The sequence below is a fragment of the Haemaphysalis longicornis genome, unplaced genomic scaffold, assembly GCF_048455015.1.
Source record: "Haemaphysalis longicornis isolate Haplotype H1 unplaced genomic scaffold, Haemaphysalis longicornis Haplotype H1 scaffold_1, whole genome shotgun sequence".
Classification (NCBI taxonomy): domain Eukaryota; kingdom Metazoa; phylum Arthropoda; class Arachnida; order Ixodida; family Ixodidae; genus Haemaphysalis; species Haemaphysalis longicornis.
In genome coordinates this window covers 90,723,636-90,738,888 of record NW_027526203.1, presented here as the reverse complement: position 1 = coordinate 90,738,888, position 15,253 = coordinate 90,723,636, and the positions used below count along the sequence as shown (strand labels likewise).

Here is a 15,253-nt window from a genome sequence, read left to right as displayed (position 1 = left end):
CTCTTGCGGGCATTGTTGAAAGCGGTGATAAATTTGAGAAGTTCCTCTTCCCCATGACACTAAATGAGAAAAATATCGTCAATGAACCTTCGATAGAAGACAGGCTGAAGCTGTGCGTTGCTTAGAAATTCTGACTACAATGTGCCCATGTTTATTATTAGCATAGTTGGGTCCTATTTTTGTTCCCATCGAAGTCCCGTCGATTTGCACGTAGTGCTTCTTGTCGAACTCAAAGTTGTTCAGGTCCAAGACAAGCTTTAAAAGCACGCCGAGAGTTTCACCATCAATTGAATTCTCTTGGGAAGCATCATCGTACGCATGGATGACAGATCGGATGCCGTCCGAGTGTGGAATATTTGTATATAGCGAGACGACGTCGAGAGTGACCAGCAGGCTATCTTCCGGTATAACTAGATCCATAATATCAGCCAGAAAATGGTTTGTATGCTTTACATACGAAGGTAGTGTGGGAGAAATGTCTTTGATTAAGCCATCAATAAAACTAGAGGTCATTTCTGTTACCATCCCTATACCGGAGATGATTGGTCTGCCTGGATTTCCTGCTTTATGTATTTTAGGCAACATATAAAATCGTCCTCGAACTGGACTTAAAACTTGAAGTGAGGCTGCAGTTTTTTCCGGAATTTTTTTGTCCTTGAGGAGCGCCAACAGTGTCTGGCTTACCTTGTTCTTAAATGGGGATGTCTGATCGGTGTCGGTTGGTTTATAGAAAGAAGTATCGCTGAGCTGTCTTTCTGCCTCAGTGATGTAGTCCTGCTTATTCATAATAACAATTGCGCCACCTTTGTCGGCGGGTTTGATTGTGATGTCGGAGCGCTCGCTTAAACCTTTTAATGCATCTTGCTCTTTCTGTGAGAGATTTTTGTGATGCGTTGATCGATTTTTGCATTGAGCTAGAATGTCACGTTGTACCGCCTTGATGTAAATGTCTAAGCATTTGTCTCTTTGTGGGGGAGGAGTCCAATGGCGTAGTGATGGCAGCCTAGTGTCCATATTAGGGTCTTGTAATTTGCCATAGTAATAGTCGCTGAGCCTAAGCTTTATATATATATATATATATATATATATATATATATATATATATATATATATATATATATATATATATATATATATATATATATATAGTAAGCAAATTAGGGGCTCGTTGAGGAAATACAGAAAGATAGGGCAGCAGTCTACAACGCCAAAGGTGGCATAGGGGTGTGGTTAGGCTCTTTTCTTTTTCACTACGGTTAATGAAGTAAACATTTTTTTAATATACAGAAGAAAGAAAGAAAGAAAAACACGCGCCCAGAGTGGGGACCGAACCCACGCCTTTCGATTACATGTCGAATGCCTTACCACCCTCAAGCGTCAGATACACTTCTAGTAAATATAAATAGCCCAGAAAGTGAAGGAGAACACAGTCGCCCAGATAGCCGAATTGGTAAGGCATTCGACTCTGGCATTCGACTCTGGGCGCGTGTTTTTCTTTCTTTCTTTCTTCTGTATATTAAAAAAATGTTTACTTCATTAACCGTAGTGAAAAAGAAAAGAGCCTAACCACACCCCTATGCCTCCTTTGGCGTTGTAGACTGCTGCCCTATCTTTCTGTATATATCTATATATATATATATATATATATATATATATATATATATATATATATATATCAAGGTTGCAGTCGTCATTGCCAGTGCTATTCGGCTTTTTTCGAAATATATAATAGGGCCGAATGACGTGTGCTTGTCACGTTTCTTTGATTCATTGATAAATAAGCGAAAATATAAGTCGAGAAAAAATCCGCCGTTTTCCGGGAGCGGGACTCGAACCCACATCTCCGCATAACCGGTGCGGTGCGTTCACCATTACGCTATCCCCACAGCGGCTTCTCTCTCGACTTTAAAGCGGGGGGTTTATATTTACAAGAGCTCTGAGGCCGGTCAACTAGCGCCGCCCCTCGACTACCGCGGGAGACGTAGAACGTCTTCTTTCCCAGCGGCCGCCACGTAGAACGAGGTCAGAGGTCGGGGTTAGCAATTGGCATATCCGAACTGCTGGAGCCAGTGCCTCGTAATGCATGTAGCAGAACAGAGAGATACGGGACGAGGGACTCGGTAAAGATACATATCAAGGTTGCAGTCGTCATTGCCAGTGCTATTCGGCTTTTTTCGAAATATATAATAGGGCCGAATGACGTGTGCTTGTCACGTTTCTTTGATTCATTGATAAATAAGCGAAAATATAAGTCGAGAAAAAATCCGCCGTTTTCCGGGAGCGGGACTCGAACCCACATCTCCGCATAACCGGTGCGGTGCGTTCACCATTACGCTATCCCCACAGCGGCTTCTCTCTCGACTTTAAAGCGGGGGGTTTATATTTACAAGAGCTCTGAGGCCGGTCAACTAGCGCCGCCCCTCGACTACCGCGGGAGACGTAGAACGTCTTCTTTCCCAGCGGCCGCCACGTAGAACGAGGTCGGAGGTCGGGGTTAGCAATTGGCATATCCGAACTGCTGGAGCCAGTGCCTCGTAATGCATGTAGCAGAACAGAGAGATACGGGACGAGGGACTCGGTAAAGATACATATCAAGGTTGCAGTCGTCATTGCCAGTGCTATTCGGCTTTTTTCGAAATATATAATAGGGCCGAATGACGTGTGCTTGTCACGTTTCTTTGATTCATTGATAAATAAGCGAAAATATAAGTCGAGAAAAAATCCGCCGTTTTCCGGGAGCGGGACTCGAACCCACATCTCCGCATAACCGGTGCGGTGCGTTCACCATTACGCTATCCCCACAGCGGCTTCTCTCTCGACTTTAAAGCGGGGGGTTTATATTTACAAGAGCTCTGAGGCCGGTCAACTAGCGCCGCCCCTCGACTACCGCGGGAGACGTAGAACGTCTTCTTTCCCAGCGGCCGCCACGTAGAACGAGGTCGGAGGTCGGGGTTAGCAATTGGCATATCCGAACTGCTGGAGCCAGTGCCTCGTAATGCATGTAGCAGAACAGAGAGATACGGGACGAGGGACTCGGTAAAGATACATATCAAGGTTGCAGTCGTCATTGCCAGTGCTATTCGGGTTTTTTCGAAATATATAATAGGGCCGAATGACGTGTGCTTGTCACGTTTCTTTGATTCATTGATAAATAAGCGAAAATATAAGTCGAGAAAAAATCCGCCGTTATCAATGAATCAAAGAAACGTGACAAGCACACGTCATTCGGCCCTATTATATATTTCGAAAAAAGCCGAATAGCACTGGCAATGACGACTGCAACCTTGATATGTATCTTTACCGAGTCCCTCGTCCCGTATCTCTCTGTTCTGCTACATGCATTACGAGGCACTGGCTCCAGCAGTTCGGATATGCCAATTGCTAACCCCGACCTCCGACCTCGTTCTACGTGGCGGCCGCTGGGAAAGAAGACGTTCTACGTCTCCCGCGGTAGTCGAGGGGCGGCGCTAGTTGACCGGCCTCAGAGCTCTTGTAAATATAAACCCCCCGCTTTAAAGTCGAGAGAGAAGCCGCTGTGGGGATAGCGTAATGGTGAACGCACCGCACCGGTTATGCGGAGATGTGGGTTCGAGTCCCGCTCCCGGAAAACGGCGGATTTTTTCTCGACTTATATTTTCGCTTATTTATCAATGAATCAAAGAAACGTGACAAGCACACGTCATTCGGCCCTATTATATATTTCGAAAAAAGCCGAATAGCACTGGCAATGACGACTGCAACCTTGATATGTATCTTTACCGAGTCCCTCGTCCCGTATCTCTCTGTTCTGCTACATGCATTACGAGGCACTGGCTCCAGCAGTTCGGATATGCCAATTGCTAACCCCGACCTCCGACCTCGTTCTACGTGGCGGCCGCTGGGAAAGAAGACGTTCTACGTCTCCCGCGGTAGTCGAGGGGCGGCGCTAGTTGACCGGCCTCAGAGCTCTTGTAAATATAAACCCCCCGCTTTAAAGTCGAGAGAGAAGCCGCTGTGGGGATAGCGTAATGGTGAACGCACCGCACCGGTTATGCGGAGATGTGGGTTCGAGTCCCGCTCCCGGAAAACGGCGGATTTTTTCTCGACTTATATTTTCGCTTATTTATCAATGAATCAAAGAAACGTGACAAGCACACGTCATTCGGCCCTATTATATATTTCGAAAAAAGCCGAATAGCACTGGCAATGACGACTGCAACCTTGATATGTATCTTTACCGAGTCCCTCGTCCCGTATCTCTCTGTTCTGCTATATATATATATATATATATATATATATGTGTGTGTGTGTGCGTTAGCGTGATGTGTGTGGGTGGGTGGGTAAATGGGTGCTCGCGTGCGTGTGTGCGCGTACTTGCTCGCGCGTGTGTATCGATAGAGCACTGGAAATGTAGGGCTCGTTGAATAAAATCCAATGAAAACGCCAAGAAAGGCTACAGAGAGGGAATTTGTTCATTTGCCTTGTTCAAGCGTCTTTATTTTTTTAAATGAGAGATAGAAATTGGAGAAAAACATGCTCGCCGCGTGGGACCCGAACCCACTCCCATAAGCACACCGGTGAGATGCCATCAAAGTACTGTGCTGGGGAGGCTGAACTTGCCTCCACTTTCCTGCCCATTTTTGTGCAGGTCATTTTTTTGTACACTTGGAGGTGGTGGCCAGCGCCACTACGACAACTCCGGGTAAGGGGGACCTTCTTTTTAACCACCGGGAGCGTCGACGATGTATCGGGAACGGTCAACCAGCGCTGAATCCTCTTACGCTACCTATGGCACCTGCCAGAACCGAGCTACTAGCCAGAACCGATGCTCCTGGTGTGGGTGTAGCGAATGAGCATTGGAAATGAGGGGATTGCTTAATAAAGACAGAAATAATTAACCAGCAGGCGAGAAGAAATTAATCCATTTTTCTTGTAGAAGAGCGTGGCTTTTATTTCTGTTGCCAGACATTCAGCGGGACACATAATTCGAGTTAAACGAGCTGCCCGAAAATCTGAGCTGCGAACTCCCTGCAGTCAATGAGACATGTTTGTGTGCATTTATTTGAACGCATTCATAAAGTAGGGACTAGTACTGTTTAATATGGAGAATTTATGTCAACCAGCAGACGTGATATAGCTTTATGACAAACCAGGTTCTATCACGTTGCAGGCAATTGTCCTGGAGGCACAGTATTACCGGTATTGTATTACCCCAAAGCCTAAGGCCGCGTTTAGGCGGGCACGAGAGTAGCGCATGACATTGAAGTTTTAGCGTACAACATTAATGTAGAGGTGACAAAACCAGATGCACTGGTAAATGCGATGCGATACTATCCATGTAATCTGCCTTTAAGAAATTATCAATAATTTTATACCATATATGTTTTAAACTTTTGCGTTCGAAGCATTTCAATAGCGCAATAAATGAGCATTAATTTTATAAAGAATGTGTAAATAAACTTCCAGTCATGTTCAAATTCAAAAAAGTACAATGTACAATTACAATGTACAATGTACAATGTACAATGTACAATGTACAAAAAAGTACAATTCTTTTCTACCTAGGTGCCAGTGATTACGTTTGTGTCAGTCAACTTTCCTCTCACTTTCTATTTGCTACGCGCAGGTGGTGCGCATGCTGTTCACCGTGGTGCTGCTCTTCACCGTGTGCTGGCTGCCCTACCACGTCTACTTTCTCTACGTGTTCCACAACCCGAGCGTGGTCCAATCAGACGACGTCCAACATGTCTACTTGGCCATGTACTGGCTCGCCATGTCGCATGCCATGTACAACCCGATAGTCTATTACTTCATGAACCACAGGTGGGCACAAATGTCATAGAACAGTCAAAACCCAACGAATGAGCTTGATAACACACAGCTAGCTTTAATGTTTTATTGAGAGAGTCTTTGTAAACTCCGCAGGCCAAAAATCCGGCGTCAGGACGAAGAGATGGCATACGAAAGTGGCAGGGGATGTCGCACACAGCTGATATCTCGGAAAATATTAGGTGACGTAATGCTCGATTAGACTTAAATTTTCTCAGGGAACTACATCGAAAATGAAAAGAAAATGGGTAAATTGTGGTCTGGATGGAAATCGTGACCTGCGTGCTAATGCGACATGAGCACGCATTGCAAATACCACCAGAGATTGGGATATTCTAGCCGACTAAAAGTAAGCCCCGTGAACGCGTTCTAGCTTTCAACTGAGAACCGCAAGCTAGCTGCGGCCTGCATGGTTGATTTGATGATGCTAACACACTAGCAGCAAATTAGCAAAATAGAAAAACACCTTCACGCTAAATGTCCTATTTGCTTTTGCTTCGTGACGCGAAATACAGAAAGCGACAAGTATGACGATGATGAGGGCATGTTCGGTAGCTGCGAACTAGTGATTTAGTATTCTCTCAATCACCAGGGGTGCTGAGGTACTGTCGTAAGTATTGTTTATAATTTTTCTTACACTCCTGCGACAGCATTGTGCACAAATACCTAGGATATGCCGAGGGACGGCTTCTGGTATTGTGCAATTCATTAATAAATCGAACCACCAGTGGATTGAAAGACAAAAAAAATCTACCTTTCATACCAGCGCATTTAAAATAGGCAAAGCGAATAAGCTTCCTTACTGAAGCATTGCTCGTAATGGCCAACGATGTGCTGAAGTATTCAAGGTAATGTGAAAAACGTAGGTGTGTTCGGCAAGTCCAAACTCTATTTATTTCGGTTCTGTGTGTTCTCGATGTATAGACTCCAGATAAGATTTTGAATTAGGATAAGGCACTGAAGTGCCCCACTCCCAAGAGGTATTCAGGACATTAGATTGGGTACAGGTGGGCGTCAGGGTTAATGGAGAATACCTCAGTAACCTCTTGTTCGCTGATGACGTTGCCCTGCTAAGTAACACGGAGGACGAATTCAAAGCATGCTTACTGCACTGGACAAGCAGACTACAACCGTTCTCCTGAAAATTAATATGAAAAAACTAAAGTAACGCTCATTGACGTCAGGAGAGCACAGCGGTTTGAGATAGGTGGCGAGGCAGTGGAAGTAGTGAACGAATATGTCGACTTAGAAGAAGATGAGGCCCCAGATCCCAACCATGAGATAGAGATAATTGAAAGGATCAGAGTGGGGTGGAGGGTATTCGGCAGGCATTCTCAGATTATGGAGGGAATGATAGGTGCAACATTCAGGGATAAGAAGAGAGCGGAGTGGATGCAGGAAACACGCGCGTGTGAGGGACATATTAGTACACATTAAGAAAAAGAAATGGGTGTATGCAGGGCATGTAATGCGAAGGCAAAATAACCATTCGTCAGTAAGGGTAACAGAGTGGATCCCTAGAGAAGGAAGGCTTGGCAGGGGGCGGAAGAAAGTTAGATGGGCAGATGAGATCAAGAAGTTTGCGAGAATAAATTGGTAGCTGTTAACACAGGACCTGGATAAGTGGAGATAAGGAGAGTGGGCGTAGATAGGCTGATGATGGTGATGATGACTAAAGTGCCCACTATAACAGGCGATTTGACGACGTAAATCCCATGCTCTAGCTTTGGTGGAGGCAGGAAAGACTGTGTAACTCCTCTGGTGCTTTCCATTTTTGACAACACCAAAGCTCAATAACAAGGGCAAAAAAATGGGCAAGCCCCAAGTATCTTTCGTTGTGCAGCTGAAATGTCTGAGTAGCGCTTTGCTGGCCGAATGAAGCCAACGAAACTAAAAATGACAAAGTTATTCTGCGATCATTGGTGCTTAGTTGCCGTTCGGTTATTCACTCAGTGGCTGGTTGAACGTTATATTAGGTGCAAATGCATCAAAGTAAGTTGCATCAAATAAGTAAGCATCAAATGCATCAAAGAAGTAATCCGTTATTTGTAACTCTCTGTTGCTCTGTTCAGGGAGTGGAAAAAACCCCGATAGTTGCACTCCTTCTTTTCGTCTGCAGTATTGCAGACTCAGGCTTGTAAGCTTGAAAAGAGCTTTGCTATAACCAAGTGGAGTGATAGCCCCAATTCTTAGCGCGGGGCAAGATAGGTTTTGTTTGTAAACGCATTCTAGTCACCACATCACATTTGGCAATCGTAAGTAGGGTAGGAATATGTTTCTATGGCTTTTTCTCGGCATTTGGGCATAAATGCTTATGACGACAAACATGTTTGGGCCATATGTTTAGGCCATATGACCATATCTTTGGGCAGAAATGTTACTCCAGCACTACGTGCTGGAAATAACGGGTCTTTACTCGTAATAAAGTGTACGATTTGCAACGTAACAAAACAACAGCAGTGGCGAAGTTTCGCTTTTGAGTCAATATAACGTGCTTGCGGTTGTTGATCACGGGACACATGCACCAATATAACAAGTGGAGTTTCCCGAAAAGAACAAAGGTTACGTTTTAACCCAGACTGTTATCGTGGTACGGAAAGTTAGAAACACGATTAGGAACCGGTAAAGCATACTGGTTGCCTCTAAAAACATAACGTAGGTCAACTGCAATGACAAAAAAATAGGTGGAAACTCGTTATTCGTGAATCGTCACATAGTGAGCAACACTCATATGTGAACTGCCTTCATCGCGCTTTCGCTTGAGCATACAGAGCGCAGTTAACCGGATCTGGCCGGGTAAAATCAACTGAACGCATATACGGGAGGGCTGTAATCTGTCTCTCTCCTTAGGGAAAATCTTTAAAGGGACAGACAACCGATTTTTGTTGAGTATATATTCTTTATACCAAATGAAAGGGCATCACTTAAAGCACCTTGACGAGAAACGGTTTTGCTGATAACGCTCTAGAACTTTTTAAATCGAATTTTTTGATCTACGAGTCGTATGTGTCCCTCCCAAAACTAATGCTGGCAACGATGACATAGAGTAGCTCGGCAACATACTTTTGTCTGCGAAATAAAAAACGATATTTAAAAACTTGTTCCCAGCTAAAAAAGTTTGAATCGCAGGCTTTCCTGTTCCTTTATGTGTTTTTTTAATGCAAGGGTCTGTTTTGCATGAATGCGCCATCTGTTGGGATAGACGATAGGAAGAATCTGGCTTCACGTTGTGGAGGCGGAAAGTTCGATTCTCCCCGTGCGCGACGTTTTTTTTTTAAGCTGCCGTTGGCGTATTTGGAGACTAAAATAAATTATTTTGGCAGAACAAACGCCCCTGACTCAGACAAAATCGTCAAAGCTCCTTCACTGGGTCTGTTTGCTGAACGCTGCCGTTCATTCTGGGCATGGTGGCTCAGTTAGCCACACTGAGAGCAACCCAGCGGCGGCGGGAGGCGTGTCTTTAGAATTATCAAAGTAATGTTTAAAAATACATATACTATTTAAGCTTTTACAAATACTTGTGTTAAAAGGTTTTCAATACGTAAATAAACGTTTCAGCAGTTACAGTAGCTGCTAGGTTTGCAGGTCACGTGAGAGGGACACAAATTGTAGTGTCAAGTTTCGACACTACGAACCGGCACCCTTCCGATTTCGGGAAGTTTGCTGCCAAATTAAAATTATTTCCGCCAGTTTGTTTAAAAATTGCTTTTGGTTACCGGGCTATATAAAACGCTGGCTTTCATATGAGCTAGAGAACATATACGCGAAAAAAATCGGTTGTCTGTCCCTTTGAGGTCTCTGGCCTAGTCGGCGACTACTATATATGTCATGGGCTTATGGTAGAAGGCGGCGTCCGTGTATACCACGTTAACGCCTTTCGCAAGTTGTTTATTGAGAAACGGTACTCTGGCTTGCCTCCACTTCTAGCAGAATTTAAGCTGCACGTTTCTTGGGGGAGGTAACACGTAATTTTTTCTCAGTGGCTTACGGAAGTGCTCTTTATTGTTGATGTTACGGATGTATGTGCTCATCCTATGAAGGATTGCGCTGCCCATTTGGTTTTATGCAGGTAGTCTGTTTTGGGGGTATGCAGTGTTTCCGGAATTTCATCGAAGGTGTTTGATAATCCCAGCCCTACGAGCTTTGCTGTTGCTGTGTAGGAAGTGAACTGGAGGGCTACCTGGGTGGTGCAGGAAACGCCAGGATTTCAGAAGTCCTGTCTGATTTGCCCCATGCCGGAAGCCCCGCGCCTTTAGCCCCGTTTTCGAAAGACCGGTACTCGTAAGCGCCCGGACACATTTTCTCCGTCTCTTTTGCCTCGTCTCATCTGCCCGGTGGCAGAAACCTCGCTCGTTTCGCTCCGTTGTTCAAGCCCCGTACTCATAAGCCCCTGACACATTGGCCCCGTTCTGATATCCCCACGCCGATAATGTAAGCCCACGGGTTTCTCTGTTTGTTTCTTTTTTTCTTCATAATTTTTAGTGGGCTATATGACACGATACGTAAAGACGGGAGAAGAAAACTACAAGAACGAGAACTTTGGCCGAAACTGCTGGATCGTCTAGTGGTAAATGTTTTGATACTCGTGTCTTTTGAATTCGTGTCTTGCAATTATCAATTTAATTAAAAAAATTCCCCCGCATTTCCCCGAAGGGGAGTATGAGGAAGTGCGAAGCACGGGGTGATGCTATGAGAGGGAGTTTGTTGAAGTTTGGTGGCATTTTGCCCGTTAGTTACATTAACACCCCCTCGTGATCACGTTCGGCTTAACACGCCTCGTTTGTCCCTCTGCGGAAATCTTGGTGAATTAACGTGTATGTTCGAGAGGAGGAGCTCACCGCACCGCAGCGCACCGCAGCTGCGAAGCGCCGACCGGAGTGAAGGGAGAGGACGCGCAGTCACGTGAGAGAATGCAGAACTAGCGGGTTTGTAGTATCACGTGTACACCACGCAGTTATCAAGCCGCTATAACGCCGCTGAGTCGCCAACGCACGCCGCTGACGACGTAGTTTGAATGCGTTAAAGATATAAGGCGCGTTACTAACACTGATATCAGCGTCGCGTCCATGGCTTAGTCGGTAGAGCGTCGCGCTGCGCCCGCAAAGTCCTCAGATTGAAACCTGGCGCCGGATGCTGTTTTTTTTTATATATGTAGTGTAGTGGCCTGGCTGGCGCGCCGAGAGAGGGTGTTGCGAGCTGGAGAGTAGTAAAGGGGCTTTAGGAGAGTAGGCGAGGGGGGAGAGGAGGCGCTATGCGAGCGCCCTCACGCGTCGGAAATCCGGCGCCGTTGCTAGGCACGGTAGTTAGCTCCGTTGCTAGGCTGCGGACGGAGGACGGCGGTGGAAGCAGGAGTAGGCCCGACTAACAAGTGCTTCGCACTTAATAATTTTGTAATAGATGCTGGCACGGCATTCTTGTAGCCAGGTATGCAGAACACATCCTGGCATATTTAGGTTAGAATAACCAACATGGTAACGTAATTCATTTGGTGCTGAATCTGGCGCTCACTCGACGAGGCTGTGGGCCCGCAGAGATGGCACCCCCAGAGACATCGGAAGGTTACTTGGCTTCACCACGGACACGAGCATGACGAAGCTTACTGCGTGGCTATCACAACCGCAGAAGGGAGCTTCAAGTCCATCCTACTTAGACCATGTCTACAAATTACCGCTGCTACGAATTGAAGGCATGCTATCCTAGTGCTAGTTCAACTGTGGAAGGGGGGGGGGCAAGGTGTGAAATTTTGATAACCACTTTACTTAAGCGATTTAAAGACAGCTCCCTTCCTTCCTCCTTTCTTCTAAGCTCGGTTTGCTCCCCTCTCCGTCTCTCTTGAGGTGATCGCCGAACATTATCTCACCATTTCTAAGGCATTTAGGCATCAAAAAATGGCGTTTCCTCATATCACCAGGGGAGAATATTTCGGGGCAAATGCCATCGGGGCTAATGGCACGCGGGGATTTTGGTGCGTGGCTACTGCGACGGGGCTTGTGCAGGCGGGGCAATCCAGATACACCCGGCAACTTTATAGGATATGCCGAGGATGCTGTTGTCCGGTTCTACCGCTTGCTTTTTCAGGGAGTGGTAGGGCAACCCGGTTCAGTTCCAACGCTTTAATATTTCACAGTGTCCCTTCCTCTTTCGAACCGGATTTCCTTTTTGTGATTCTTCGTACTATTGTCGCTATTTGTAAACTGGCTTTTTTAGGTTTATCCATAGTTACGTTCGCCTGCATTTCTTCAAAGAATCATTCCGAGGATTCTGATGTTTTCTTGGATGTCGGGTTATCTCTTGCTTTTGGATAGTTCAAGTTTTAAAATGTTCTAGTTAAACCCTACGTTCCGATGTAAAATGGAAAAGTGTTTTCTAAATGTACTTCTTTTGAGAATTGTTTCGTGCTATGCTGTGCTGATAGCCGGCTTGGTGTTCCAGTGTTAAAAATTGTTGTTGAAAGTCGCGGTAGGGTTATATTTTCCGTTCCTTTTCTTTTTCTTTAATTTTTTTCTTACAAACGCGCGCAAGTGTCTTTTTGTTCCTTCCTTTTTTTGCACTTTTTGCTGCGCTATTTGCCTTTCGAATAATTTCTGTGTTATTCGAGCAGAAGGGAGAGCCGTCAAGCTAACAAAATTAGCATTTTCCCACTCTTTCTACACTATTATGGATGAAAAATAAAGGAAATAATAATAATAATAATATAATATTATTATATTATTGTTAATATTATATATTATTACCATTAGTATTATTATTATTATTATTAAACATGTATTATCATCATCATCATCTTGCCCAGAGATATAACGGTTCCCGATTTTAATGCTGATCGGCGCTGGAATGTTGTAACGGTCACTGCGTATTCGTATGATTTAATATTCGACAGTCGCACATAGGAGGGCATTTTTGGCAGTCAGTTTTTCAGCCTACGTTGCTGCCTCCACCTGTACAGCCTCCTCTTTTGGCCGAGCAACTCTTTGAAGGTCGTTGGCAGGGAGGATGTGACCGAAGCCTGGGACTTCAGGTAGAGTTTTTGCGATCTCTATGATAGTGACGTTAGAGAGCAGGCACGATATAATGGAACCTTGCGCTGCACCCTTGTTGGGCAGGTTGAAGTGACCCGAGCGAATATCGCCGATTCCTATGGATGCGGTCCACCCATATTTGAGGTTAACCATTTGGACCCCTGCTTAAATCCTGTTTGTCTCTCTCTGTCTCTCTCTCTCTGTCTCTCTCTGTCTCTTTGTCTCTCTCTCTCTCCTTACTACTGTCTTATCTCTCTCTTGTCACGTGCTGCGACACACTCCATTTATCAGTCAGGGCGCTAGGGATCATCTTGAAAGTTTATTGAAAAATGATCTCGCACATGATTATTCAAGCGTTTTAGCGCTCGACAAACTTAAAGGTACCTATAGAAATTTATCAAGGCTACATTTCTTGCTATACTACGTGAGATAGGCGGTGAAAATAAAAGACTGGTTAAAAAAACAACTGCAGTTCAGCGTAAAGACACTGCAAAAATGGCTACGAAGCTGACTAACTGATTAGTTAATTCATGCAATTGGTCAATAATCATTGAAATCTTTCAATACTATTACGGCCTTAAAACATGCCCTAATAATGTATGTGCACTGAACCTGCCAGCACTACATAATTTTTTGGGCTGGAGGTGGAAAATTGGGAAAGCAGAACATTATTCTAATGTAATTGTCGGAGTATGTTTTGACACACACAATTTTTAATGCTGCACTTTTTCTTTTCCTTAACAGTTTTGTAATCATAATATATCTGCGTAACGTCAAGTGGGGACGGGGCAACAAGCCTACAGGCTGTCCACCGATCGCATGCCTTCCCGCTCTTTTTCAGGTTCAACAGGTACTTCCGCCAGTGCTTGTGCTGCTGCTGCTCACTACTCCCAGATACGCAGGGCACACGAAGTGTCTCCGCGACGGCACGATCCAGCCACAACCACTTTGGCAGCATGCGGGGCCGAATCGCCTTCCGTGTGAAGTTCAGGATGGACCGAGAAGGCAGTGGCCTATCCACCCACTTGGCTAACGCAGGGACCAAGCCGGTCTCACATCTTACCTCGCCTATTCACAAAACGATACAGTTTGCTGAGCACAGAACGTGAAGTGTTTTTACGCACTGTAATTCGGTGACGTACAAATTTTATGCCTCTTCTCAACCTGCCTGCTGCTGTACGATAGACGAAGCTGATCTGTTATTCACATTTAACCTGAAAACCAAGACCTCGTACAGTGGGCCCCCGCTGTGTGCCTGCACATATCAGGGCTTGTCATCGAAGCGCATCGGCTACGGTGTGAAAACTACAAGATTAGGCAGCCTAGCTCACGGCCGGTTGGAATAAATTGTCTTCTTAGCGACGAAAAATATTTAGTAAAAAAATCTTGAAATAATCGATAGGTATTGGGTTCCTTGAGGCCTCGCTTCTTCGTGGCAACTCGCCTGATCATGTGTATGATTTATTGATGCTGTTTGAGGCGCAGCAAGGATGCGTCACTCTTGGTGTTGGCCTGAAGATGTGGCCCAGGATCCCGATGATGGGGCTTGGAATGATGACCTGGCTATCGAGGAGTATTTGAATGTGTTCCTTAAGGTATTGTCTGGTGTGAGTGCGGACAACAAAGAGGGGAATTTTTTTACGAGAACACATGAAGCCACAGTCCCATTAGCGTAGTAGAAGTGAGATGCCATGGGTTGCTTCCTTTAATCGCCTTCGGATGGTATTTAGTGAGAATGCCAGGGTTAAACCCGCAGATGTGCTCGGTGAGTGCACCACTTGTCTTCACCGTCTGCACGTGTGCTCGTAGCTAAATCGGTAAAACTATGGGCTCTAGATTCGTTACTCTATTAGTTCCAGGTTCGATTTCTGGTGGTGCAGTAGATTCTTTTATTTGTTTGCGGGAGTTTTCTGATGACGCCAACGGTCGCGAAAGAACCCTTGGGGGTAGTGGTAAAAAGCGTTTGTTTAAAATTTAGCGCCAATCCACCCTGTGAATGTGGTTGGAACGCAAAACTGTAAATGGCACGCACAACGATTACCCATGCGACTTCACCTAAATTCACTCATGCCGCTCTACAAATAGTGAAACCAGAGAGAGAGTGAAATGCACTTTACCACACCTTCTACTATTTCAAAGAGATATTCTTGGTAAGGTTAAATTAAGGCATGATGCATGAACGGTGGTTGGTTGAGTTCTATTGGGGTAGCACATGAGTGGTAACTCTTTTTTTTATAAAATTAAAGCTCAAACCCGGTATTAGACGATCTCACTCCTACGTCTCCGCCGTCGCGGACAAAGGCGACGAGATCAGCGGAGAGACGAAGGAGGAGTGGGAGTAGGAGGAGGAAGAGGAGGAAATACCCATGCGATTTCTGAACGGCCCAGAGTGCGGCGAAGGGGAGCGGCTCCTTCTTCACTCTAGC

General features: G+C 45.3%; 1 protein-coding gene across 1 annotated transcript in view; it reads left to right on the top strand.

The window, feature by feature from the left end:
• Positions 1–13,936, top strand: part of LOC144140885 (tachykinin-like peptides receptor 86C) — a 691,763-nt gene extending 677,827 nt beyond the window's left edge. The window contains exons 4-5 of the mRNA XM_077672409.1: positions 5,606–5,802; positions 13,669–13,936. Of these exons, the coding sequence (XP_077528535.1) occupies positions 5,606–5,802; positions 13,669–13,936 (465 nt within the window). The remainder of the gene's footprint in view (positions 1–5,605; positions 5,803–13,668) is intronic.
• Positions 13,937–15,253: the final 1,317 nt, after the last annotated feature.